The 21,457-nt window shown below is 32.0% G+C and overlaps 10 protein-coding genes across 10 annotated transcripts; 4 read left to right on the top strand and 6 right to left on the bottom strand.

The window, feature by feature from the left end:
* Nucleotides 1-679: 679 nt before the first annotated feature.
* On the top strand, nt 680-2,292 carry BX663DRAFT_518605 (uncharacterized protein). Its single transcript, XM_051528886.1, has 4 exons — nt 680-1,385; nt 1,464-1,588; nt 1,694-2,022; nt 2,072-2,292. Exons 1-4 carry the CDS (start codon nt 843-845, stop codon nt 2,221-2,223), a joined length of 1,149 nt encoding a protein of 382 aa, XP_051380094.1. The 5' UTR covers nt 680-842; the 3' UTR covers nt 2,224-2,292.
* A 959-nt stretch (nt 2,293-3,251) lies between these two features.
* On the top strand, nt 3,252-3,981 carry BX663DRAFT_166097 (uncharacterized protein). Its single transcript, XM_051521645.1, has 2 exons — nt 3,252-3,620; nt 3,689-3,981. The coding sequence occupies exons 1-2, from the start codon at nt 3,350-3,352 to the stop codon at nt 3,874-3,876; spliced, it is 459 nt and encodes a 152-aa protein (XP_051380093.1). The 5' UTR covers nt 3,252-3,349; the 3' UTR covers nt 3,877-3,981.
* Nucleotides 3,982-4,294: 313 nt separating this feature from the next.
* Nucleotides 4,295-6,104, top strand: BX663DRAFT_439897 (SAC3/GANP/Nin1/mts3/eIF-3 p25 family-domain-containing protein; the record flags this gene model as incomplete). Its single annotated transcript, XM_051523363.1, has 4 exons — nt 4,295-4,450; nt 4,537-4,780; nt 4,891-5,460; nt 5,548-6,104. The coding sequence occupies 4 exons, from the start codon at nt 4,295-4,297 to the stop codon at nt 6,102-6,104; spliced, it is 1,527 nt and encodes a 508-aa protein (XP_051380092.1).
* A 4,853-nt stretch (nt 6,105-10,957) lies between these two features.
* On the bottom strand, nt 10,958-12,624 carry BX663DRAFT_563307 (mannose-1-phosphate guanyltransferase). Its single transcript, XM_051532004.1, has 5 exons — nt 12,545-12,624; nt 12,371-12,474; nt 12,027-12,299; nt 11,802-11,960; nt 10,958-11,703 (listed from the first exon to the last, which is right to left on the bottom strand). The coding sequence occupies exons 1-5, from the start codon at nt 12,567-12,569 to the stop codon at nt 11,173-11,175; spliced, it is 1,092 nt and encodes a 363-aa protein (XP_051380091.1). The 5' UTR covers nt 12,570-12,624; the 3' UTR covers nt 10,958-11,172.
* Nucleotides 12,625-13,815: 1,191 nt separating this feature from the next.
* On the top strand, nt 13,816-15,318 carry BX663DRAFT_518593 (uncharacterized protein). Its single transcript, XM_051528885.1, has 7 exons — nt 13,816-13,890; nt 13,953-14,093; nt 14,165-14,321; nt 14,476-14,654; nt 14,716-14,799; nt 14,855-15,028; nt 15,235-15,318. The coding sequence occupies exons 2-6, from the start codon at nt 14,004-14,006 to the stop codon at nt 15,026-15,028; spliced, it is 684 nt and encodes a 227-aa protein (XP_051380090.1). The 5' UTR covers nt 13,816-13,890; nt 13,953-14,003; the 3' UTR covers nt 15,235-15,318.
* Nucleotides 15,231-16,289, bottom strand: BX663DRAFT_532484 (anthranilate phosphoribosyltransferase; the record flags this gene model as incomplete). The annotated part of the gene is made up of 3 exons (XM_051530462.1): nt 15,231-15,494; nt 15,527-15,784; nt 15,855-16,289. 3 exons carry the CDS (start codon nt 16,287-16,289, stop codon nt 15,231-15,233), a joined length of 957 nt encoding a protein of 318 aa, XP_051380089.1.
* A 1,260-nt stretch (nt 16,290-17,549) lies between these two features.
* On the bottom strand, nt 17,550-17,993 carry BX663DRAFT_477356 (uncharacterized protein). Its single transcript, XM_051524283.1, has one exon. The coding sequence runs from the start codon at nt 17,985-17,987 to the stop codon at nt 17,760-17,762; it is 228 nt and encodes a 75-aa protein (XP_051380088.1). The 5' UTR covers nt 17,988-17,993; the 3' UTR covers nt 17,550-17,759.
* A 309-nt stretch (nt 17,994-18,302) lies between these two features.
* Nucleotides 18,303-18,700, bottom strand: BX663DRAFT_518580 (uncharacterized protein; the record flags this gene model as incomplete). The annotated part of the gene is made up of 1 exon (XM_051528884.1): nt 18,303-18,700. A coding segment is annotated over exon 1 (225 nt), but the record flags the coding sequence as incomplete, so codon positions are not given.
* On the bottom strand, nt 18,688-19,352 carry BX663DRAFT_532483 (uncharacterized protein; the record flags this gene model as incomplete). The annotated part of the gene is made up of 3 exons (XM_051530461.1): nt 18,688-18,816; nt 18,847-19,133; nt 19,202-19,352. 3 exons carry the CDS (start codon nt 19,350-19,352, stop codon nt 18,688-18,690), a joined length of 567 nt encoding a protein of 188 aa, XP_051380086.1.
* BX663DRAFT_165899 (uncharacterized protein) lies at nt 19,159-21,263 on the bottom strand. Its single transcript, XM_051521644.1, has 4 exons — nt 20,847-21,263; nt 20,703-20,792; nt 19,982-20,643; nt 19,159-19,878 (listed from the first exon to the last, which is right to left on the bottom strand). Exons 1-4 carry the CDS (start codon nt 20,917-20,919, stop codon nt 19,417-19,419), a joined length of 1,287 nt encoding a protein of 428 aa, XP_051380085.1. The 5' UTR covers nt 20,920-21,263; the 3' UTR covers nt 19,159-19,416.
* Nucleotides 21,264-21,457: the final 194 nt, after the last annotated feature.

Genomic DNA, 21,457 nt, shown 5'->3' with positions numbered 1-21,457 from the left:
ACATTTACGTATATTGACAACTTTTAACTCACTTATTGCGCTTACTTATTCTTACTGGCTTCTCTATTAGTCTACCGTATTTACTCTTATAATGAATAGATGTGTATTTACCACTATCAATTCTATCGCTCCTTGATATGTCAAAATCTAACACGGTATACAGTTTTGACAATCATGAAAATAAAAGAATTAGTGTGAATTGCCCTTTATTTAACGGCAAATACATAACATATAGAGAAATAAGATCAAAAAATGAGTTTCAACTCATTTATACTAATACATATTCCTCCATAAATCACGTTGCAATACTGGATTAGCAGAACTAATACTTTTCTATCAGGAATATCCTTTTATTTGTTTGTATATTAAATGTGTTTTATTGATTGATAACTAGAACTAGCATTTAGTCTTATTGACTATTATATTAATATCTTTACTTGTTGTATTTCAACTCTTCGTTATTGAAAGCAAGCAGTAAAAAAAAAAAGAAAAAAAAAGCAACTAACCTTATTTGTAAAAATAAAATAAAATTATTTCATCACATCGATGTTAAAAGACGAATCTTCCCCTTCTTTTTTTTTTATATATGTATCTTTTGTACCTTAAAAGAGTTTTTAGATTTTATGACTTGACCAAGATGATTTCACATTAATGTGCTCGTCAAAGGAAACAAAGGAAAATTAATGTTGTTTGATCACAACTTTATTTTTTTATTTATCGTATTTTACTCCCTTTTTTTTTTTCTTTTTTATTTTTTCAAAACAAATAAATATATGAGCATATTTCCACTTTTTAGTACATCTTGTCTTTTTTTTTTCCCATAATTTTTTAAAAAAAAAACTATGATTCCTTCAACTGATTCTGAATCAAGTGATTCTGAAAGCGTTTATTACGATTGTGATTTAACCTTTGACTTTAGTCCTTCTTTTCAAGACGTATTTAACAATCTTGTAGTTGTTATTACAGTAGCTGACGAAGATCAATTGTTAAATAATAAACTTTATTATGGAGCAATAGGCAGATTATTGGCTGACATTGCTTATAATGAAGAAGCGCAATTACATTTGCAAACTATAGCTGATGAGATTAGAGCTTTACCTATTGAAAAACAAAGACAAGGAACTAATGAGTTTAATGAAATATTTAAAAAATTATTGGAGAGCGTAGCTACTGATATTGCTGTAAAGAATAACAGCCAAGTTTTATCTAATCAAAATATTGACGTAAATGGAGTCCATGATAACAATCATGAATCTTCCTCTCCAATATATGTTATAATTGATGATGATGATGATGATAAAAATATACCACAGCCAGTAATAAACAGTGGTAACAGTAGACTATTAAAAAACAAACAGACAAGATCTTATTCAATTTCACCAGAGGTAATATATATACATATACATACATGTATAACTGGTATTATTTATAGAGAGATTTAAAGTACATTTAATTATTTTTAGCTCGAGTGTTTATTATGTGGAGTTAAAATGTATTTAAATAACAAGATTGGTAAATACCCTTTATCTTGCTCTGCATTCCCCATTTATAAGCCTAATGCACCATTATATTGTCTTGGATGTACCAGGTAAAACAACACGCTATATGTAAAGCCAACCAATGAGATAAGATACTAAAAGAGCTATTATTATCTAATATGTATATACATATAAACATATATACATTTATATAGACTTCGCAACACAGTCTTTTCTAATGAAGAGTTTGAAATCATGATAAAATGGTTCATCACAGGAGATATTGACAAGTTTTCTGTACCAGTTGCTTATCCAGATAATGTAATCAAGTTATTTAATCGTAGAGCACTACTTATGAAACAGCGATGCCAATACATTGCTGGACCCAAAAATGCCGTAGCAACAGGAAAGGACTTGTTTAACCTATATGCGCGTTCTAATTGTAAATGTGCAGTATCAGGATTAGGTTGTTATATACCTGGCGCAATAGACAATTATAAAAATCATTTGAATCATGTTGACGATGTTAGAAAATATTTAAAGCGTGATTACTATCCCTTTGGGCAGTTACCTTGATCATATTATACCAATAGCAACAGATCCCAAAGCTGGAAGAAACTGGAGTATCAATAACATTCAAATCCTTTGTTATGCCCTAAACCAAGTAAAGGGCTGTCTACCAGATGATGAACTTCGTCGATGGTTTCATATTTTTCGTTCTAACAATATCAGCAAATATAAATAAGTCTTTATCTTCTTACAAGACTTTACTTTTTTCATGAATATACATTTATATAATAAAAGAAAATCGCTTAAATATGTAATATTATGCCTTCTTTTAATTGAAAGCTGTATTCATAATTCCTTACAGCTAAAAACTCTAATTTATTTAATATATATACATATAAACTTAATGTTTACAAGAAGACTTATTCATTATAAAAGACAATTTATATTTATACAGTCTGTCTCAAGAGACTTTATCATTAAAATATTTGAAAACTATTCCAAAATGGCTTTTGTGTTATAATTTGGCGCGTAGAATAGTTCGCATTTCTTGTCGAATAGCTAATAAGATTTTGATTGCAAACATAAGCTACTCCAGCCGCGTAAGATTACTTTCTTTCTTTTTTTTTATTATTATTATGCTTTAATTAGATGCAAACAGTTGGTGTGTTATGTATTATAGGAAATAAGCTTTAACAGTTTAATAACTCAGCAAAAAAAAAAAAAAAAGTGGATATTCCCTTCCCCTTTAAATCACATGTCATTTAAACAATCTTGCTGTAAATATCGTATTAGATGATAACGAAAAAGGCGATAGATATCTTTATGGAACGATATTCGTCATCTTTGTGTATTCATATTTATGTCAATTATCGGTGAATTTCGGAAATATCAAGTAAATAAACGGTCATCAGGTTTGCGTTAATTATAAACATAATAACAGCATCTTGACTAGTACAATAAAATCATAATACTTGAATATAGCCTTTTTTTTTTTCCTTTTAATAAAGGACTTCAAGCGTATCTAGAATCCTCAAGCATATAATAATTATTACTCTTTTTCAAAAGTCAGGCAAATGGATAACTCTTAATTATTTGATAAGGTTCAAGTGTCTCTGTGAGAATATTTATCTTCTCCTTATTTAATACTGGTTTCCTTTGTTTATTTAATTTGTTAACATCTAAAAGTCGTTTTTGATTGGTATTCTACTCCTTATTTATTCCATAATTTATTATTTAAATAACATGCGCGTCACAAAGATACCTTTTTTTTTTTTTTCTTCCTTTCTTTCTTTTTATTTTAACATATTGTTAAACATTTAAATAATCTATTTGAATTAACATTTACCACATTCTATTTTATTATGTTTAACCAAAACCAATCGGTCTTTTCAGGAAGAACCAATATTCCTACACCAACTCATCGTTCAGTATTTGCTGATTACCTTCAACAGCAGCAGCAGCAACAACAACAACAACATCAACAACAACAACATCAGCAGCAGCAGCAACAGCAACATTCTGCACCAACTCAACAACAAATTAACGCAACAAACTCATTTTATGAATATTTTGGTAGTAGACCTTCTCAGCAATCAGGAAGAGGGAAGATATCAACTTTTAATCGCAATCAACGTAAGCAACATCCAAATGCATCTATTTAACAAATAAATCTATCAATAATCGAATTCAAAAATCAATAGTAAATAAGAATGAAAAGAAACCAATTAGCCTTTTAAGACAAGTTTCAGAAGTGACTAAACAAACAACAGGAAGACTAGGTCCACGTCGTAAACAAAAACTTTCTGATGTACAAGAAGAAAGCTCTTCTTCAAGCAAAATCTTGCCTGAAATTGTAAAAAGACAACAACGCTTTAATCCTATGCAATGATACCATGGAAGAAGCAGTCGCAAATAATAATAGTCATCGTATAACAACAGTAGCTGATCGTGCTGAACGATTTGGAAATAATAATTCTCAAATGGCTATCTATCGCAATGTTAGTAATCCTCCTCTCTCCTCCCTCCCTTCCAATACTATTTTTTTTTATCCTCTTAACATAAAATATCCAGTGATACAAACGTCGAATAAGGAGCCTAGTGGGAGAGAAAAATCAATATTTTTTTTTATCTTATTTTACTTTAGCTAATTCCAACTATCTCTTTTTTGTTAGTATAAGAATAGAAGAGTACAGGAAAGAAAACGCGCTATTGAAGAAGGTTTGATTCCAGATCCAGATAAACCTATGCGTTTACAAGATGCTATTGATTTTGTTGGTACTTGTACAACTATGTGTCCTGAATTTGAAATGGTTGAACGTGAAATACAAAAGAATATTGATACCTTGGAGATGAATGAACAAGGGAAGCCTGATCCTAACAAAATTGTTAAAGCTTATAGAAGATCTGCAGCTGGTAATGAACAACCATTACCCTCAGATGTTCGAACACCAGAATGTCTTGTGGTGAGTTACTATAGTCAAGTTTAATTATTAAACTAGTCTTTGTCTTTTTTTTTTAACATATATGTATATTTATATACATATATAAGTCTACGCTTGATTACTTAATCAATAGTATTGTGTCTAATTATCCACTTGAATCATGTCATGCATTTGTACGTGATAGAACAAGATCAATTCGTCAAGATTTTACTTTACAAAATATTCGAGATAAAACAGCTGTGGAAGTGCATGAAAAAATTGCACGTTTTCATATCTTATGTTTACATGAAATGTGTGAATATGATGAAGCTAAATTTAGTGCCCAACAAGAAACTGAGCAATTACGAAAAGGTAAAACAAAATTCTGTCTGATATGAAAGCTTATCTGTTTATTTACCTCTCTCTCATACACACTTTTTTTTTTAATATAAAAATACATATATACATATATATGACTATAGTTTTAATCAGTTTGATGGAATTCTATGACGATCTTCGTGAAGAAGGTATTGAAACAGAAAATGAAGCAGAGTTTCGTGCCTATCATCTCCTAAGCCATATTCGTGATCAAGACATGGCCCGACAAGTACAAACCCTCCCATTATATATCTTTGATCATCCCTATATGAAACGAGCCCTTGAATTTTATGCTCTAGTGCAACGTAATAATGAAATCCTGGAGACTTCATCACGTCGTAATAAACCAGAAAATGTTCCTGCTAGTGCCAATTTTTATTCTCGATTTTTTAAAATGGTAGCTGATCCTAGTACGCCGTTCTTGATGGCTTGTATGTTAGAGACTCATTTTTCAGAAATCCGTAAAGGTGCTTTAAAGGCAATGAATGCATCCTATATGTTTAAAGCAGGTGGTGTAAATGCAGACTACATCCGCGGCGTATTAGCATATGATACTTTAGAGCAATTGTTACATGAAGCCAAGCTATATGGTCTAGTTATGGATATGTCATATGGTGAACCTACTATTATGTTTGGACAAAGACATTATACCGCCAAGGTTCCCGTATTCATAGGTAGATACATATACACATATATATATATATATATATATTGATATAGATAGATAGATGAATTCAACTAATAATACCTTTCTTTTTTAGAACCATTATCAAATCCTCCCCAAAGGAAATCTAAGCTTTTAGTTGAACCTAAAAAGGGAACCAAAAGTTTTAATGAAATTATCTATGCTGAACATGAAGATACCTTTATGTTCAGCGATGATGATGATAACAGTGTTTATGATAATGTTGAAGATGATGATGATGAAATGCTTGAAGATAATCCCCCTATGTCTATTAAATTACCTTATAATGTACCTATTACTTTGCCTGTTAGCTCATCTAGCAGCCACCCTCTTATTCCACCCGTGAGTGCACCTATTGATAAGCCTCATAAGCATTCAGTCGTGTTACCTATTATACCACCTATACTTGCCTCTAAAAATTCAGCGGTAGACTATATAGAAGGACAGATATATACAAAAGACCAACTTGCTGATATTCGGGAAAGAGCAGCAGCAGCAGCAGCAGCAGCAGCTAAAGAAAGAGAACTCTTGATACAACTTGCCAAGAAACGAGAAGAGCAAATACGAGTGAAAAAACAACAACAAGAAGAATTACAAAAGAAGAAGAGCGTAAAAGAGCAGAAAGACAATTAGCTGAAGAAGAAGCGCGTCGACAGAGAGCCCTTGAAGAACAAGCACGATTAGAAGAAACAAGCCAGATTGGAAGAACAAGCACGTTTTGAAGCTCAACGACTTGAAGAACAAAAGATTGAAGAGATGAGAAAGCAAGTCATTATCTCACAAATCAGCCGTCGCTATTTAAATGATTTAATCGATACCTTTGTAGAGAAAACAGCTAAAGAACGCGTTAGAAAGGTCTTGAAAGCGAATCAAACTATCAAGCAACGTACAGTTCCATGGATTCAACGTGCTCGTGGTCGAATTGAAAAGCGAACCCAAGCAGCAGTTGCTAAAGTCAAAAAGTGGCGATTTGATCGTGTCTTGTCCTTTTGCAATCCATATTCTATTATGGCCAATGTGTTGAAACCATTACCTGAGCATTTTTCAGGTGAAGGAGTCCATAGACGTGCCAAACAGAGTTTAGAAGCGGAGAAACGTGTTTTAGATGAATATAATCTTAAGGTAAAACAAACATATATGTAAGTTAATTTTTTTTTATTTATTTACTTATTGTGAAATAGAGTAATCATGAAGAACAACATGATCTTGTATGGAAAACAGAAAACTTTGCATTAAATATATACCCCGTGTGAGAGACAAGATTGTAGCTCAACAAAACCAAAATCCTACTACAGAAAAGCCCATGTATCAACTGTTAATACACACAGAAGATCAAGAATTAGAATCATCTAATTGGTTCAAACACAAGTTTGGATTAGATGAGAGTTTTCAAGACGAGTAGAACGTTATGCTGGATTTGATATAACCAGTCGTATGATTACACCTGAGACAGACTTACCATCACAGTGGGTGAGTCAAACAGGAGGTGTTATCTTCTCATTACCTGAATATACTACCAACATAACTGAAGAGCAAAAGTAAAATGTTAAAAATATATACACATATTATTATACGTTTTATTTTTAACCTTTTATTATTAATTTTAGAGAGGAATATTGGGAGAAATGTAGACAACGTATGAAAGATTTAACAGATAAATTACAAGCAATAGAACCAGAAATTTGTATACCTTTTGTTTTTACTTTTTTCCCATCACCTCAGTTATTAGAAGATATATCAAGGGTAATTAAGAAAAAAAAATATTTTACTTAGTACTTGGTATTTATTTCTAAACTTTAATAGATACCAGAAAAGCTGCACCTTCCAGCTCATGAAGCAATTAAAGATTATCATATCTTGTTAATGAATCCAAAAACGATCCCCACACGTATAATTGAAGAAGTCAACTGGCTTAGCTCTTCATTTTAATTGCAAGCCATTTAAATATTATATGTTAAATATTTTTATATCTTTATATATATATTATTTGTAAATAAGAAGAAGAAGTAATAATAATAAAAAGAAAAATGTATATTTTTCTTTTGTTTTAATAGAAACAATGTCAATTGTAAGCCTGTTTGTTATTAAGCAAAACTAATTCTGTATGAAAAAAAAAAAAAAGCTATGCATGCATGGCTTAATACCCCCTATTTAATCTCTCATCTTTTTTGCTTTTGCTTTTAACATGTTTGAGTCTACTCTCAAGCAGTTTACTATTGAATTCCATCCAAGCCTTTATATAACAGCTTATATCTAATGTCCTTTCTTCTTCTTCTTCGTGCCTGAATCTTTCTGATCGCAAGTGTTTATTCTTATTCGATTTTTTTATTGTTGTCTTTCGATTCTCTTGTAATTTTAATTTAATTGGAAGAAAGCGTTCATCAACAGTAGGTTCTTCTTTATCTTGTATAGTGAAATGCCTTCCTTGAATAGAATATGGGTGTTCTTCTTCATTTAATAGACAACTAGGATCTATTACTGCACCATAATCTGCTTTCTTACCCTTGTTATGGATTTTTATAACTGCTTTAGTCTCTTGTGATGATGAAATAAGGTCACTAGATTCTTTATACACTTTATTCTTTCCTGTTCCCATTATCTTAAAATGGGCTATCAGTTCTCTTAGGTCCTGCTTTGATCGTCTCTTATTCAATTCAACATATTTTGATTCCTTTTTAGTTTCCTTGTTTTCAAATGATAAAGTGATCAGGCCAGTTTCCGAAATAGCTGCTCTTTCTTCCTCCTTTTCATCAGGTACCATATATCCTATAATAATATATGCAATACATATATATTTGATCGAATTCTTTCTTTCTTGTTCTATGCATGCAATAAAATAAAATAAAATACCTTTTTGACCTCCAGGCTTCTCTATCACTTTTACTTTTGAATCATATACTTGCTTATTTTCTATGATAGGGACTTTGAGTAAACCAATAATAGGTGTTTTAATCTTTATGGAGGGGAAATCCCACAGGTCAGAGACAAGTTTCATGATAGTTTGTATATCAGGATCATGATTCATTTCTTGAAACCATCTTGGTCCATGCAAAGGATGTCTCTCTAAATGAATGATATAGTCCAAGCAAGTACTGTATCGTGATCTAACTTTGATATATTTTACAAGCCTATCCTTCATTATCGGGAAGGGCTCCCCTAACCATTGTTCATTTGCAAATCTTTCATAGGCTTTGCATTGTTCTGATATCTCTTCTTTTATCATAATGGATGCCATTAATTTGTAATAGAAATATAAATATAAGAAAAAAAAAAGGGTAAAAATAAAATTTGACAGTTGTCAATAAATATAACGCGCATTTTTTTTTTTTAAAAAAAAAAGGGGGGGAGGCAAGTATGTTATCTTTGATTTCTTTGGGGCCAATATATTGAATACATGGTCGCCTTATAAAATCAATCCTAGTGGGCTTCAAGGATATTGGTCACTCTAAATATTCAATCCTAGTGATTCCTCTGGATATTGTCCATCCTAAATATTCGATTATGACTTTTTTCTTCATAATGGTCTCCTCTAAACTCTGACTACTCTATATATTTAATCTTGACTCTTTTCTTTATAATGGCCTCCTCTAAACTTTAGCTACTTTAAACATTCTTTCATACATTCTTTTTGACTCTGGTTAATAGAAATAAATCAATCTGCTTCCCTTTAAAAAACTGAATTTTGTTATCTCTACAGCCATATTAAAAAAAAATAACGCGTAATAGTCAAGCTCTACAATCAAGTTTGTACTGAAATAATAGTACACTAAACGGTTCAACTATATTTCTTACTCTCATAAATGTGTATAAATAAATAAATAAATGGATGGATGGATTCCTTTAATAAATAAAAATATTCTTGATTTTAAAAATTTGTATAAATATGTAGAAGCTCATCTAACTATAAGAGAAAGGGTCTTCATTAAAAAAAAAAAAAAAAAAAAAAAAAAAAAAAAAAAAAAAATTAACAGCTATTTCAGATCTTGTGAATTTTTCTCTGAATTAACTAAGAAGTTAGCATATTTTCCTACAAAATACATTAAAAAATAACTTGGTATCCGATGTTGTCTTCATAAAGTTAACATATTTCATTTTCATTATCCCATTAATGCTCATCATAAAATCATTTATTCTTCTAATTTCCTCAACTAAATATTCCATAATGATCTTGTAAAAATGAATATTTTGTAGTATGTCAGCTAAATCAGTCTTAAACTCTAGTAATGATCTTTATTTTTGTTCAAATAATAATTCAGCCAGAAAAGGCTTTTGATTCGTTTTTTTTTTTTCATCTTATTACTGACATAGTATCCACAATAAAGATAGATCATCTATCTTACCTGCATAATCCTAAACATTCTGATTGCTCGATGTATATAACAAAATGTTTATTCTCAAATATCATACAATTGAAGTCTATTTGAAGCTAATATAATTGCATTTGTATTCCCTATACACATTTATACCTATTTTTTGTATTACTTGTATTTTCCATGCTCAGCCATTGGAATGGAAGGCTGCTAACACAGTCCTTGGAGGATTCATATTCTGAAGTCGGTATATATTTAAACTAATTATTATTATTATTTGTTAAAGCCTTTAGATGAGTGAAATGAATAGATGAAGAACATCTTAAAATAACAAATAATTTATGGGCAGTGACTAGAAATTTCTGCCCTGAATATTTCTCTTCAAGATGAAAATTGCTCCCAATTAAATAAGACTTAACAGGAGAATATATAGTTAACCTAAACAACGTTATCTTCCAATTTTTAATATTCGAGGTAATTTTAAACTATAAAAAATAAAAGAATTTACGATTACTTTTATTCCAGTTGTAAACAAAGGCGATATTATCAATATAGTCAGTTAGTTAATGCATATTTTTTTTTTGTGACCAAGATGCTGTCCTTTTCATGTGTGATGTGGAATGCCGCTTCATCGATGAAGAAGCAGTTGCTCTCAAAATCTGGATCAGTCTCTGACCATTTAACTACCCATTCGTGTCTTCTTCTGGATCTTTTCAAGTGGGGGGGGAGAGGAGTTTCTTTTCTGTAGAATAAAAAAGTATGCTTTTTTTTCAGTGATAGAATGCAATCTTCTGTCATAAACTTATGAACAGTTGCCCGAAAAAAAAAAAACTTTCAGACCATCAAGCCATCAAAATGCTTGATCTACTGTTGTGGAGGGATTGTGATCAAATGTCTGCACAAGTTACTCCTTGTGATTTTTTTTTATTATTATTCAACCATTTCTGTCTTCCTGCTTTTATTCATCATCATTCCTCTCTTTCTCCTTATCCTCAAGAGACTTTTGTATTCTCAAGCTGATCCTTTCTGGAGCCAATTGTATACGCTGTCTTGCATGGGGAAGGATATTTGCTAATTTTAGTAACCTTTTCCTACAGTTAACCCTTTTCTCATAAACGTGAAAAAAAAAATGTGCTAGGAAAGCTTTTAATTAATATTGTTTGCTAAATCTAATTATGGAAAATAAAATTGTGCTATAAAAAAGAAAAAGCGTGCCATGTGATTTAAGAAAGAGTGTATTAGAATCTCAGATATTATTTAATTTATTACATATTTATTAGAAAAGAGGCGTGCTTTATAATTGTATAAGGTAATTAAAAAAAAAAAAAGGGGTGGGGAGAGGGAAAGGGAAACAAATCAGAAAAAAGGAGAGAGATTATTTCATAACCTATTTACATGATAATTTGTGGTTCAGTAATATTTGAAGAAATAGACTTGTGAGGTAAAATAGATCCACCATTAACATAGATCTCATCACCAATAGAAACATCGTCACCAAGTACAGAACAACCTTCTAATCGTGACCATCGTCCGACAGAGGAATGCCAGCCTACAATGCTAGATTGAACCCACGCATAATCTTTGACTTTTGCACCTTCTAGAATAACACAACGTTGTAAACGAACACCATCACCAATTACGACATTTGGACCAATCACAACGTTAGGGCCTATACGACAATCTTTTCCAATTTTAGCGGTTGGATGAACCATCACATTACCCTTATAGACATAATCGTGATTAGGATTTGCAAGTTCTTGTGGTTTGTGTTTTGTGAGGTGAGATAAATAAAGACAAGTGCCTGTCAAATAATCTTTAGGTTGTCCTACATCCATCCAAAAACCTTCCAAATCAAAAGTATGTAATTGTTCATCACGAGCAATACCAGGGAAGATTTCTTTTTCAATTGAAGTAGGTTTCAACTAGAACGAATAATAATAATAAAAAAAAAGTTAAATTTCAACCTGGGTTTTTTTTTTTTGTTTTAATGTAATCTAATGTATATAAATGGGTCACTTACTTCAATACGATTTAATACGGAAGGATTAAAAAGATAAATACCAGCATTAATCTTGTTACTAATAAAGGTTTGAGGTTTTTCAACAAAACGCTCTATCTTTGTTGAATTTGGATGATTAACAACCACACCATATTTAGAAGGATCATCTACTTTTGTAACCTAAATTAAGATGGACGCATTTAATAAAACAATACAATTTGCATTTAAAGAAAAAAAAGTACTTACAATAATGGTGCCTTCATCACCATGTGATTTATGAAAGTCTCTTATCTGTTCAAAAGGATAATTACAAATGACATCACTATTTAATACGAAAAAGGGGGAATCATCCTTTGCAAGAATGTCACGAGCCAAAGCTAGTGGACCAGCTGTACCCAAAGGTTCTGTTTCAACAGAAAAAGTAATTGTGACTCCATATTCTTTTTCATATTCTTTCAAGGCAGCTACCATAATTTCAGGTCTATAATTTACAGCCAAGACGATATCCGTAACACCAGCCTAAATAATAATTAATTAAGATTAGATAAAAAAGGAAAAGGAGATTTTTTTTATATGTAATAATACCATACCTTGGCCAAGTTTTCAATTTGATGAAGAATCATAGGCTTATTAGCAAACTCAACAAGAGGTTTAGGAAGAGTCAAAGTAAGAGGTCTAAGACGTGTACCAAAGCCTTAATAAATAAAATAAAAGAGTCAATGAGAATAACAAGAGAGAAATGAAAAGAAATCATTTCAATTTACCACCAACAAGAATAAGTGCCTTCATAATTTATGAATTGAACAAAAAAGCGGATTGAAAAGAAAAGAAATAAAATAAAATGAAAAAAAAAAAAAAAAAGAAAAAGAGAGGAAGATAAGTAATTGTAGATAAAATAAATAATTCGATTACAGCAGCAAAAGATATAATAACTTTCAACATGATTTCTCTAGTGAAAATTGAAATTCAGATAATAATTGTAAATGTGATTTGACATCAAAGAGGAAAAATTGTCGTGTTGTTACGGCGGTAAATGGATTGAACTTGAAATAAAAGGTTTAAGGATATTTTATTCTAAAAGAACTCTAACCCGTCATAATGAATAGAAAGTAAAAGTTCCACTACTTGTTTATTCTTCTTTAAAGTAGGGTCTATTCTATATTCTTTTTTATCTTTATGAATAGTAAAGAACGACGATATATCACTTACTTTAATAATAACTTGATTAGTTATGCTAAAATTGAAAGAAGAGAGTCATGCTGGTTTTTTTTTTTTTTTTTTTTTTTTTTTTTTTGTTCCAGAAAATTTAAAAGATATAGTTTAGATATGATAGTAATAATATATTGTATTGATAGGCGTTGTTGTTGTTCTTTATGATTAGTCTTGATTTCAGTATCAAATTTGTTTAGTGTATCAACCAAAATACTCTTAATATGATAAACATTATTATACGTAAATCAGTATTATATATCATATTCTCCCTTTTATACATGCATGCTTTACTAATAAACCGAGCAGCTTTTAAAATAAGATGTTACTATCCTATAATAAACTTTTTTTTTTGAGGATTATTAAGATAGCAACGTTTTTGTCATTTCTTATTGTTAAATAAGCACATGATTATTATTACTATTAGCAGTAATGATACCAAAAAGAGCGGGAGAGTGGGGTAGGTAGGTCTAGAGACTGATTGATAATATTCTTCCTTCTTCCTCTTTTTGACTACTACAAATAGCACACATAGAGAGCAGCTATATTATAAATTTCTTTACATCTATTATCATCATTTAATACTTTCTGATCATGCTTTCTCTTCTTGTAGTTTAAAGTCATGAATAGTTTAGTAGGCTTATCAGTTGTCTTTTTTTTTTTTTGATTTATAAAAAAAAAGATAGTATAGTATATAATCTGACTTTAAATATTTACGCGACATTGGGGTTCCAAAAAAAAAAAAAAAAAAAAAAAACCACTCATCTCCCCTTAATAACTGAAACACCATTTTTTTTTTTTTTTAAAAAAAAAAATAAAAATAAAAAGGATGATCCATTTATAACTAATATTCATCGTTTTAATTATTGTTCTTTGCTAGATTAAATAACTAACAACGACAGTAAAATATGAACCAATAAAATGTCGTTATTATCTATTTATTTATTTATTTATTTTTTTAAGGAAAACAAATTAGTGGTGAAAATAGCGCTATTTTTTTTTTTTTAGACCATTATGAATACAAATGAACTACTAAATACTCTAAATATAATTCAAACTAAAATAAAGCAATGCCAAGAACAAAAAAGAGAAATAACGAGAAAAGTAAAATAAAAAAAAAAACTTCAATATTATTTATTAAGGCAAAAAAAAAAACTTCATGTTATCTTTAATAGATGACTAGAAAACAAGCATTGTTAAACGACTCTCAAAATATATTAAGAAATGATCTTCAGCATGCACTTGAGGAAGACTTTATAAAAAAGAATACCAAAATATCTAATAATCAACATTTGAAATTAAATCATGTACATGGTTGGATACGTGATAAACGTATTTGGATTCAAGCTGAAGGGCTCCCATTGTAAACCAACACACTGATTTATTACTAAATGCATAAACTAATTCACACTTTCTTTCAAGATCAAACCATAGAATTGATCAGGCATATTTAAGCTGCTTACCTAATATTTTTTACCTGAAACAGTATGTCTAAATAAAGGACACGATTTGAACTTGTTCCTTACCTTCGATTATAATCATCATTTATCATCACTACCACCCAATCAATTTCAAATTTATTGTATTTATGACTATGAAAATGAAAAACATGTCACTGAAGCATATCCAATTGAATGGAAATCTCCAGATGATTTAACCTGGTTAGTATGTCTTGATAATGAAGATGATAGCTTATTCACTAAAATACATACATATAATAATAGAGTCATTATCAATCTCACATTCTATTTTGCAAGCTTATTTCCCTTGTCATATATCCATTATAAAAGATGAATTACAGAATACAAAGGTAGATAATCATATACAAAAATTGACAACACGAATAAATTTTTATTTGAAAATAGAATATCCAATTTTTAAATGATAAAGTAGCAGTCACTTTGGATCAAACTGTACTTATTCATTATCATCAAACTCATGTGATTGATCTTTACGGTCTCTCTATGTCCCATATCTTATCATCTTCTTTAATCACGAACAAGCATATCATCACTAACAAACGAGTCCTCAAAATTTAATCGTCGCTCTCGGTCACACTTCATTTAATTCTAAAGCACGTGCTACCAGTTGCTATGCAATTGAGCCAAATCAAGCAATAATAAAATTAAAATAAAATAAAATAAAAAAAAGCTGGGGCTGGCTGGCTTGCTCGCTCACACACACACACACTCTCTCTCTCTCTTTGAGTTTAGTTTAGTTTAGTTTAGTTTATTTATGTAATCACCTTTTTTCTTTTCTTGTCTCATCTCTAAAGGATTCTAGCACTCGCTTTGCATTGCCTGACTTGATGGATTCACGGGCCTTTTCCACACCTTCTTTAAAATCACTGGCAATTCCAGCCATGACTAAAAGAGCCGATGTGTTTAATAGTACGAAATTTAAAATGGGATCTTCATCGGATAATTGATTATTTAATAATTGATTCAAGATGTGAGCGTTTTCATGACAATCACCCCCTTTGACTTGAGATAAAGGATAGGTTCTCTTTAATCCAAAATCGACAGTTGATGTAATACGCCTGTCTTTATATCGTTGCCATCAATTCTCCAATAATGCGTTTCACCTGCAGGACTAATCTCATCTAATCCCTCTGCACCACAGACGACTAAGCCCTCTTGCACACCTGTTAATCGAAGTGCATTCGCCATCAACGCTCCTATCTCAGGTGAGTGTACCCCTACTACCATCCGACTTGGTTTCGCTGGATTTGACATGGGCCCCAAGAGATTAAAGACGGTGGGGACGGCTATCTCCTTTCTCAACTTGGCTACATGCTTCATCGCTGGATGGAAAGTAGGTGAAAATAAAAAGCAAAAGTGAGTATTGATCTAGGATATCCGCGACTTGATAAGGCTCAACTTGTGTAATAGCACATCCATGGGCCTCCATCAGATCCGCTGATCCTGATCGTGATGAGGCGGCTCGATTCCCATGTTTAGCTACCTTGGCCCCTGCCCCCGCTGCAACAATAGAGGCCGTTGTGGAGACATTGTAGGTATCATGGCCATCACCACCTGTACCAACGATATCCACCACCTGTCCTACAAGCTGAGGATGGTGGTCGTAAGGGACAAGACAGGCATGGCTACGCATAGCTGTCGCACAAGCTGCCACCACTTGTGGATCTTTGTCCTTTTCTTGAAGTTTTAAAGAAATGAGAAAGGCAGAGATTTGGCTTGAGGTGGCCGATCCTTGCATTATCTGATGCATCGCTCTTTCTGCATCCTCTGGAGAGAATTGTGTTGGTTCATGAACAAGTTTTTTTATAATCGTCTTCATCAAAAAAGAAAAAAAGAAAAAAAAAGGAGGAGGAGGAGGGAGTTCTTTAAAAGTCAAACGTAGATGTATATATTTATATAAGTGTATATGAAAGAGGAGAGGGAAATTAAATAAAAACACAGTATTAGTTATCTTTTTTTTTTTTTTTTTAATGAGTCATTTTTAGTAAGATAAGCATGTCCTGAAAGAATTACATAATTAATGAGGAGATTTCAATTGGCGGAGAAGAATGACACTTGTACAAAGATGGATGACGGCTAAATAAAAAAAGGCATTGCATATGTGTATTTTGCTTCTTGTTACGATTAAATTCTGAGTTTTATTATTATTATTATTATTATTTTTTTTTTTTTTTAAATTTTTTGGCAATGAGCATGTAGCGACGAAATAAATGCGCAATATTGCCCGAGCCAGTTATAGAGGGGAAATAAGAATAAAAACCTTCCTAAAGGACAAGAAGGGAAAAAGGAAAACGAGAAGGAAAAAGAAAGAGCAGTATTTTGGAATTAAGAGAAAATATAAGGGGAAAAAGCGAAAAAAGTGAGAAGAAACAATTTAAAAACAAATAAGACCAAAGTGACCAGGAAGACGCACACTATTACTTGGATAACCAATTCAACAGCTTGAGACCAGGATCGACAGGATCAGGAGGAAATTCATCATGGAAGTAGTAATCAAGTTCATGTAGAATTGTACAAAGAATAGGCCATAAAGTATATCAGCTCGTACAATCAGAAGGACGACGAGGTTTATGTAGTGGAAGCAAGTTGAGGAGGAACGAGATGGGATCTTCGACTGAAGTAGGCATGTAGAGACGATGATGTACATGTAAGCACTCAATAGCATGTTGCCGGCTCCAATTATGAGACGGATGAAAGATACATTCTTTAGGTTTACCACCCGGTAGCCAGCCAAGTCGCCAACGAAGCACTCGGCTACGTTCTGAGGTAGTCATTGGTAAGTAAAGGATGGGATCCAATTCAAGAGTGGGGCGTGAGGAAGACAATAGGAGTGAATTAGTATCTTGACGAAGATTTTGAAATTGATCATCTAGAAACTTAGCACGAAGAGTGTAGAATTGTTTTCGGTCGAGCGTTGAGATATTTGGTGAGCATAGGTGTGTCCACATTGTAGTTTGAGTCAATTTATACCAGTGGGAATGACTATTTGAGAGCTGAACATGAGGCAAAAGATGGGCAAGAAGAGTATCTGCTGGTAATTGGGAAGTTCGAAAGAGGTATTGCGCTTGGAGCTTCTTGTTACGATTAAACATTTTTTTATTATTTTTATAAATTAAAATTTATAAAGCGACCTATGGGCACATAATATGTTTGTTATATTGGATTGCCCAGGTCAGTTCAAATGATGTGAAAAAAAGTATCTAAAAACCCTCTTATGGGACAAGAGGTAAAAAGGTAAAGGAAAGGAAGAAGAGAAAGTGAGAAAGAAAGGGGAATATTGCTAACAAGTTTAAAGAGACAACCAGTTGAGTAATTTTCTGCCTGGATCAAGAAGTGGAGGGGGTAGTTTATCGTGCATTAAATAATCTATTTCCTGTAGAATGGTACACATAACTGGCCAGCGATAGAACCAAGCAGAAACATCCTGAGAATTTCGGTGCTTATGCTGAGGGAGATGATTTAAAAGAAAGGAAAGGGGATCTGCAATTGATCGTGGCAAGAATAAACGAGTGTGCATGTGGAGCTTCTTGTTACAGTTTTTACGCTTTAAATTTAGGCGATGTTAGTTTTTTTCTGGACGAATCAAAATTAATTTTTAGACAATTTGCTTACCTTTTTTAGACAGAATAAAAATGGAAATTAGACGAAAAAAAAAAATAAGTTCAAACACTTTGATGGTAAATGTTCAGACTTTTTCTTTACCTGTAATAATCTGAACTCCTTTCGGAGAACCGTGTTTAATACGGCGATTTATGTAAGACTTAACCTCTTTTAAACGGAAGAGGACGCTCTCCATCTCTCCAAATCGACTGAGCAATCTTCATTATGTTTAAAGATGCATTAATATCCCTCTGCCACAGTGTTTGACATGTTTTGCAAACAAGAACACCACAGCCACGAACACCAGTAAAAACATCCAAACTTCTTGTCATACATTTAGAGCATACTTGGGAGGTAAGATACTCATCGATGGTAACAACTATCAAGTCACCATTACTTTCTCTTCTCTTTAAAGTCTTGTAAAAGAGTTCAGTGACTCCACTTCTCAATCCCTTGTAGTGCACCAAATCTTTGCCAAACATTCCGGCCCCAAATACGACCAAGGGTACCTTTGATTTGTAGTTTTTATACTTGGTCTCTCTATCAGATACATTTGTATACATGCACTTTTTCAGTAAAAATAATAATAATACTAATTTACTGGGTTTTTTTTTTAACTACAAATACCTTGGAATACATTTCTTTTTAACTTCTTTTCCTTTCTTTTCTTCTTGGTCCCCCTTTTTCTTCTTCTTCTTTTTGTTTTTTGCTTTCTTCTTCTTTTTGCTTCTTAAACTTCTGTTGTACTTTTTAGTTCCGTTTAGCAACATATTTACCATTAGCTCTGGCGCCCTTTGCTTTCCTTGGTACAAGAAGAAACGGTCCTTTGCCGTAGCAGCGTTATAAAACTCGAACAGAGTATCTAAATTATTGAAAATATAAGTGGCATGCTGCAAGTACTTTTCTGAGTCAGAAGTCTTGTTGGTTGGTATAGAGCTTTCTATGATGTTAATGCCACGCTCATTTTTTAGTCTGTTCAATTCAGAACTGAATCTTGCTGAACCTGTCAAATGATAGTATTCCTTGGCTGTGCATCGTCGAACATCGCGATCTAAATCGGTAACTGCAGTAAAAACGGTTTTCTTCCAGGGTCAATTGCTATTGGAAGATATGACTGTTCTATTTCTTGACTCTTAAAGTCATCGACTTTGAGGTGTATTTGGTTAACTTTGACAGCCATATCATTTTGATCATTTCGTCTTTTGTAGAACAAAAAATCAACACTGAAACCGTCTGATCTGATCAAGTTTCCAAACAACTGTCTATTTCTGCCATTTGGCATTATACTTTCAATTCTGGAAGTATGTTTGCTTTAATTATTATGATATCACCCTTTTTTTTTCAACTTACGTTTTAATTCTCAATGACTGGAACTTTAATACTTTAAAAAAGAGCCGAAGTTGGTCATTATAACCTCTTGGCAACTTTTCACGAGGAAGAAACGCAGATAATGCGTTTACTGACAAAGTTATAGAACGCCAGTGCAAGGAAGGTGTTGGGAACAGACTAAATCGCCGCGGAAGAGACAGTCTTCTTACATCGTATTCACAATGGTTGTCGTGTTCAGATTCAATGATAGAGAGCAAGTGTATCAACAAAGGAGTAAATCTACCAGGGGATTCCGATAGAGTTTTCACTGTTACTTTGGTATTTAGAATGTCCCTCAGAGGCTGGCAAAATTGAACAACTTTTTGTCTTATTGTATCATCATTTACAATTTCACTTGTTGGCCACACTGGATCCCCTTGACAGATATATTGATAACAATATTTTACAGCAATATTATGAACGTCTTTTCGATCCATATTCTATATTTATTTTTATAAAATTTGTTTAGTTCTTTATTACTATTTATATACATACACTTTTTTTTTTTTTTTTTTTTTTTTTTTTTTTTTTTTTTTTTTTTACCACAAACATGATTTGAATCTTGTACCGAAGATAATAAATCAATCTATTTTCAAAGGTCTTGACGATTGCATTCTGATATGAGGTAGCTACCTCTGTGCACGCCTCAGCCAGACATTGACTTGCACCACTTATTAAAGTTACGGCATAGCATGCCTTAGGGTTTTCTCTTTTGAAGTTATCCCATTGCTGTAAAAGATTTGGACTGACTACAGTGCTATTGGTAGGCCTTCTATTATTGACCAATTGGCATATAGTATACCAGAATTGTTGTTTAAAGATGAATCCTGGGGCAGGCTCATTGGGATTTTGTAAAATATAGTAATTTACAAACAACTTCGCTCTGTAGATAAGCTGTCTTATAGAATTGCAGCAGGTGATAATTTTTTCTTTCAGGACACCTTTGTATTCTTCTTTGATACAATTATCAAAAGGAAGCTTCCGTGTGTACGCAGTATAATTAGATCCAAGGTTGAGAGCCAAGGTTTTCGCTTTTGATAAAATATAGAAAGAGCATTCAGGGGAGCGTGCAGAGCTATGACCTGAAAGCTTACATCTTGAACAAACAACTTCGGTACTTGCTTGTGTTTTCTGTCTTTTAGCATCCTTTTTAGCTCTTTTAACGTTTTCTGACTGTTTTCGTTTTTTATTAGTACTAGTGCCAACTATTCTTTAGTAAATTAGTAGATGTTTAGCACCTTATTCTACATACGAACAACTATACCTTCGTCACCAGTCTCGGGTGAATATAATGAGCATTTTTTATAGTTTTTTGTTAAGTGTCCCTTCTGACCACAATCAAAGCATGTGGCATCTATGATGTTATTGTTAATTTTGATTAGATATGTGCACTAATAATAATACTTGCTTGAAAGCTCATTCTTCTCTAGACGACTGTCATAAATAGCTTTTTTCTTGTTAAAAATAAATGATCGATGCATGTTTTTGTATGAAATAAGCAAAGATCGGTAAAGAAGGTAAAGAAAATGTGATATGTTTGTGGAAAATTTAAGGTTGATTTGCACTTAAAAAAATTAAATAAAAAGCCAATAGAAATCGAGTGTAGTCCTTTTTTGGTAAATATTCCACTTATTAAAAAGGCTAAGGTCTTAAGAAAAAAACAAGAGCAACATTTTGATATGGCATGTAAATTATTTCTCTTACAGCGTTCATTATTAGCGAAGTCATAACAATATCTTGAGTAACATCTTCTATTGTTCTGTCTGTCACAGCTATCATCTGTTGGATGTAGTTTGAACGCGAAACAACATAGAGTTGTTAGTTACGCAGTAAGTCTGGACTCAACTGGATCTAAATAATCATGCCTATATGTATATTATTTGAGAAATCTGGATTTCAGGATTCTTTCTGTTTTCGTTTGGCTGATATATGATATAGTGAAAGTGCACGATATGAATTATATGTCATATCTGTGCATATTCTTTATTAATTGTCGGTGTATTTCACCACAATATTTAC

The sequence above is a fragment of the Cokeromyces recurvatus genome (genome assembly GCF_025118155.1).
Source record: "Cokeromyces recurvatus strain NRRL 2243 chromosome Unknown BX663scaffold_25, whole genome shotgun sequence".
Taxonomy (NCBI): domain Eukaryota; kingdom Fungi; phylum Mucoromycota; class Mucoromycetes; order Mucorales; family Mucoraceae; genus Cokeromyces; species Cokeromyces recurvatus.
This window is presented reverse-complemented; position numbering and strand designations above follow the sequence as displayed.

Excerpts from the sequence above, each read along its gene's own strand:
- BX663DRAFT_165899 (XM_051521644.1), bottom strand. The coding sequence starts at position 20,919 with ATGCATCGATCATTTATTTTTAACAAGAAAAAAGCTATTTATGACAGT. Across the intron at positions 20,793-20,846 it reads AGAGAAGAATGAGCTTTCAA|ATGCCACATGCTTTGATTGT; the intron begins GCAAGTATTATT and ends ATAACATCATAG. Across the intron at positions 19,879-19,981 it reads AGATTCAAATCATGTTTGTG|AATATGGATCGAAAAGACGT; the intron begins GTAAAAAAAAAA and ends AAATAAATATAG.
- BX663DRAFT_518593 (XM_051528885.1), top strand. The coding sequence starts at position 14,004 with ATGAATACAAATGAACTACTAAATACTCTAAATATAATTCAAACTAAA. Across the intron at positions 14,094-14,164 it reads AAAGAGAAATAACGAGAAAA|ATGACTAGAAAACAAGCATT; the intron begins GTAAAATAAAAA and ends TATCTTTAATAG. Across the intron at positions 14,322-14,475 it reads TGGTTGGATACGTGATAAAC|TATGTCTAAATAAAGGACAC; the intron begins GTATTTGGATTC and ends TACCTGAAACAG.
- BX663DRAFT_166097 (XM_051521645.1), top strand. The coding sequence starts at position 3,350 with ATGTTTAACCAAAACCAATCGGTCTTTTCAGGAAGAACCAATATTCCT. Across the intron at positions 3,621-3,688 it reads AACTTTTAATCGCAATCAAC|TAAATAAGAATGAAAAGAAA; the intron begins GTAAGCAACATC and ends AAAAATCAATAG.
- BX663DRAFT_518605 (XM_051528886.1), top strand. The coding sequence starts at position 843 with ATGATTCCTTCAACTGATTCTGAATCAAGTGATTCTGAAAGCGTTTAT. Across the intron at positions 1,386-1,463 it reads CTTATTCAATTTCACCAGAG|CTCGAGTGTTTATTATGTGG; the intron begins GTAATATATATA and ends AATTATTTTTAG. Across the intron at positions 1,589-1,693 it reads TATTGTCTTGGATGTACCAG|ACTTCGCAACACAGTCTTTT; the intron begins GTAAAACAACAC and ends ACATTTATATAG.
- BX663DRAFT_477356 (XM_051524283.1), bottom strand. The coding sequence starts at position 17,987 with ATGCACACTCGTTTATTCTTGCCACGATCAATTGCAGATCCCCTTTCC.
- BX663DRAFT_563307 (XM_051532004.1), bottom strand. The coding sequence starts at position 12,569 with ATGAAGGCACTTATTCTTGTTGGTG. Across the intron at positions 12,475-12,544 it reads GGCACTTATTCTTGTTGGTG|GCTTTGGTACACGTCTTAGA; the intron begins GTAAATTGAAAT and ends TTATTTATTAAG. Across the intron at positions 11,704-11,801 it reads CCGTATTAAATCGTATTGAA|TTGAAACCTACTTCAATTGA; the intron begins GTAAGTGACCCA and ends TATTCGTTCTAG.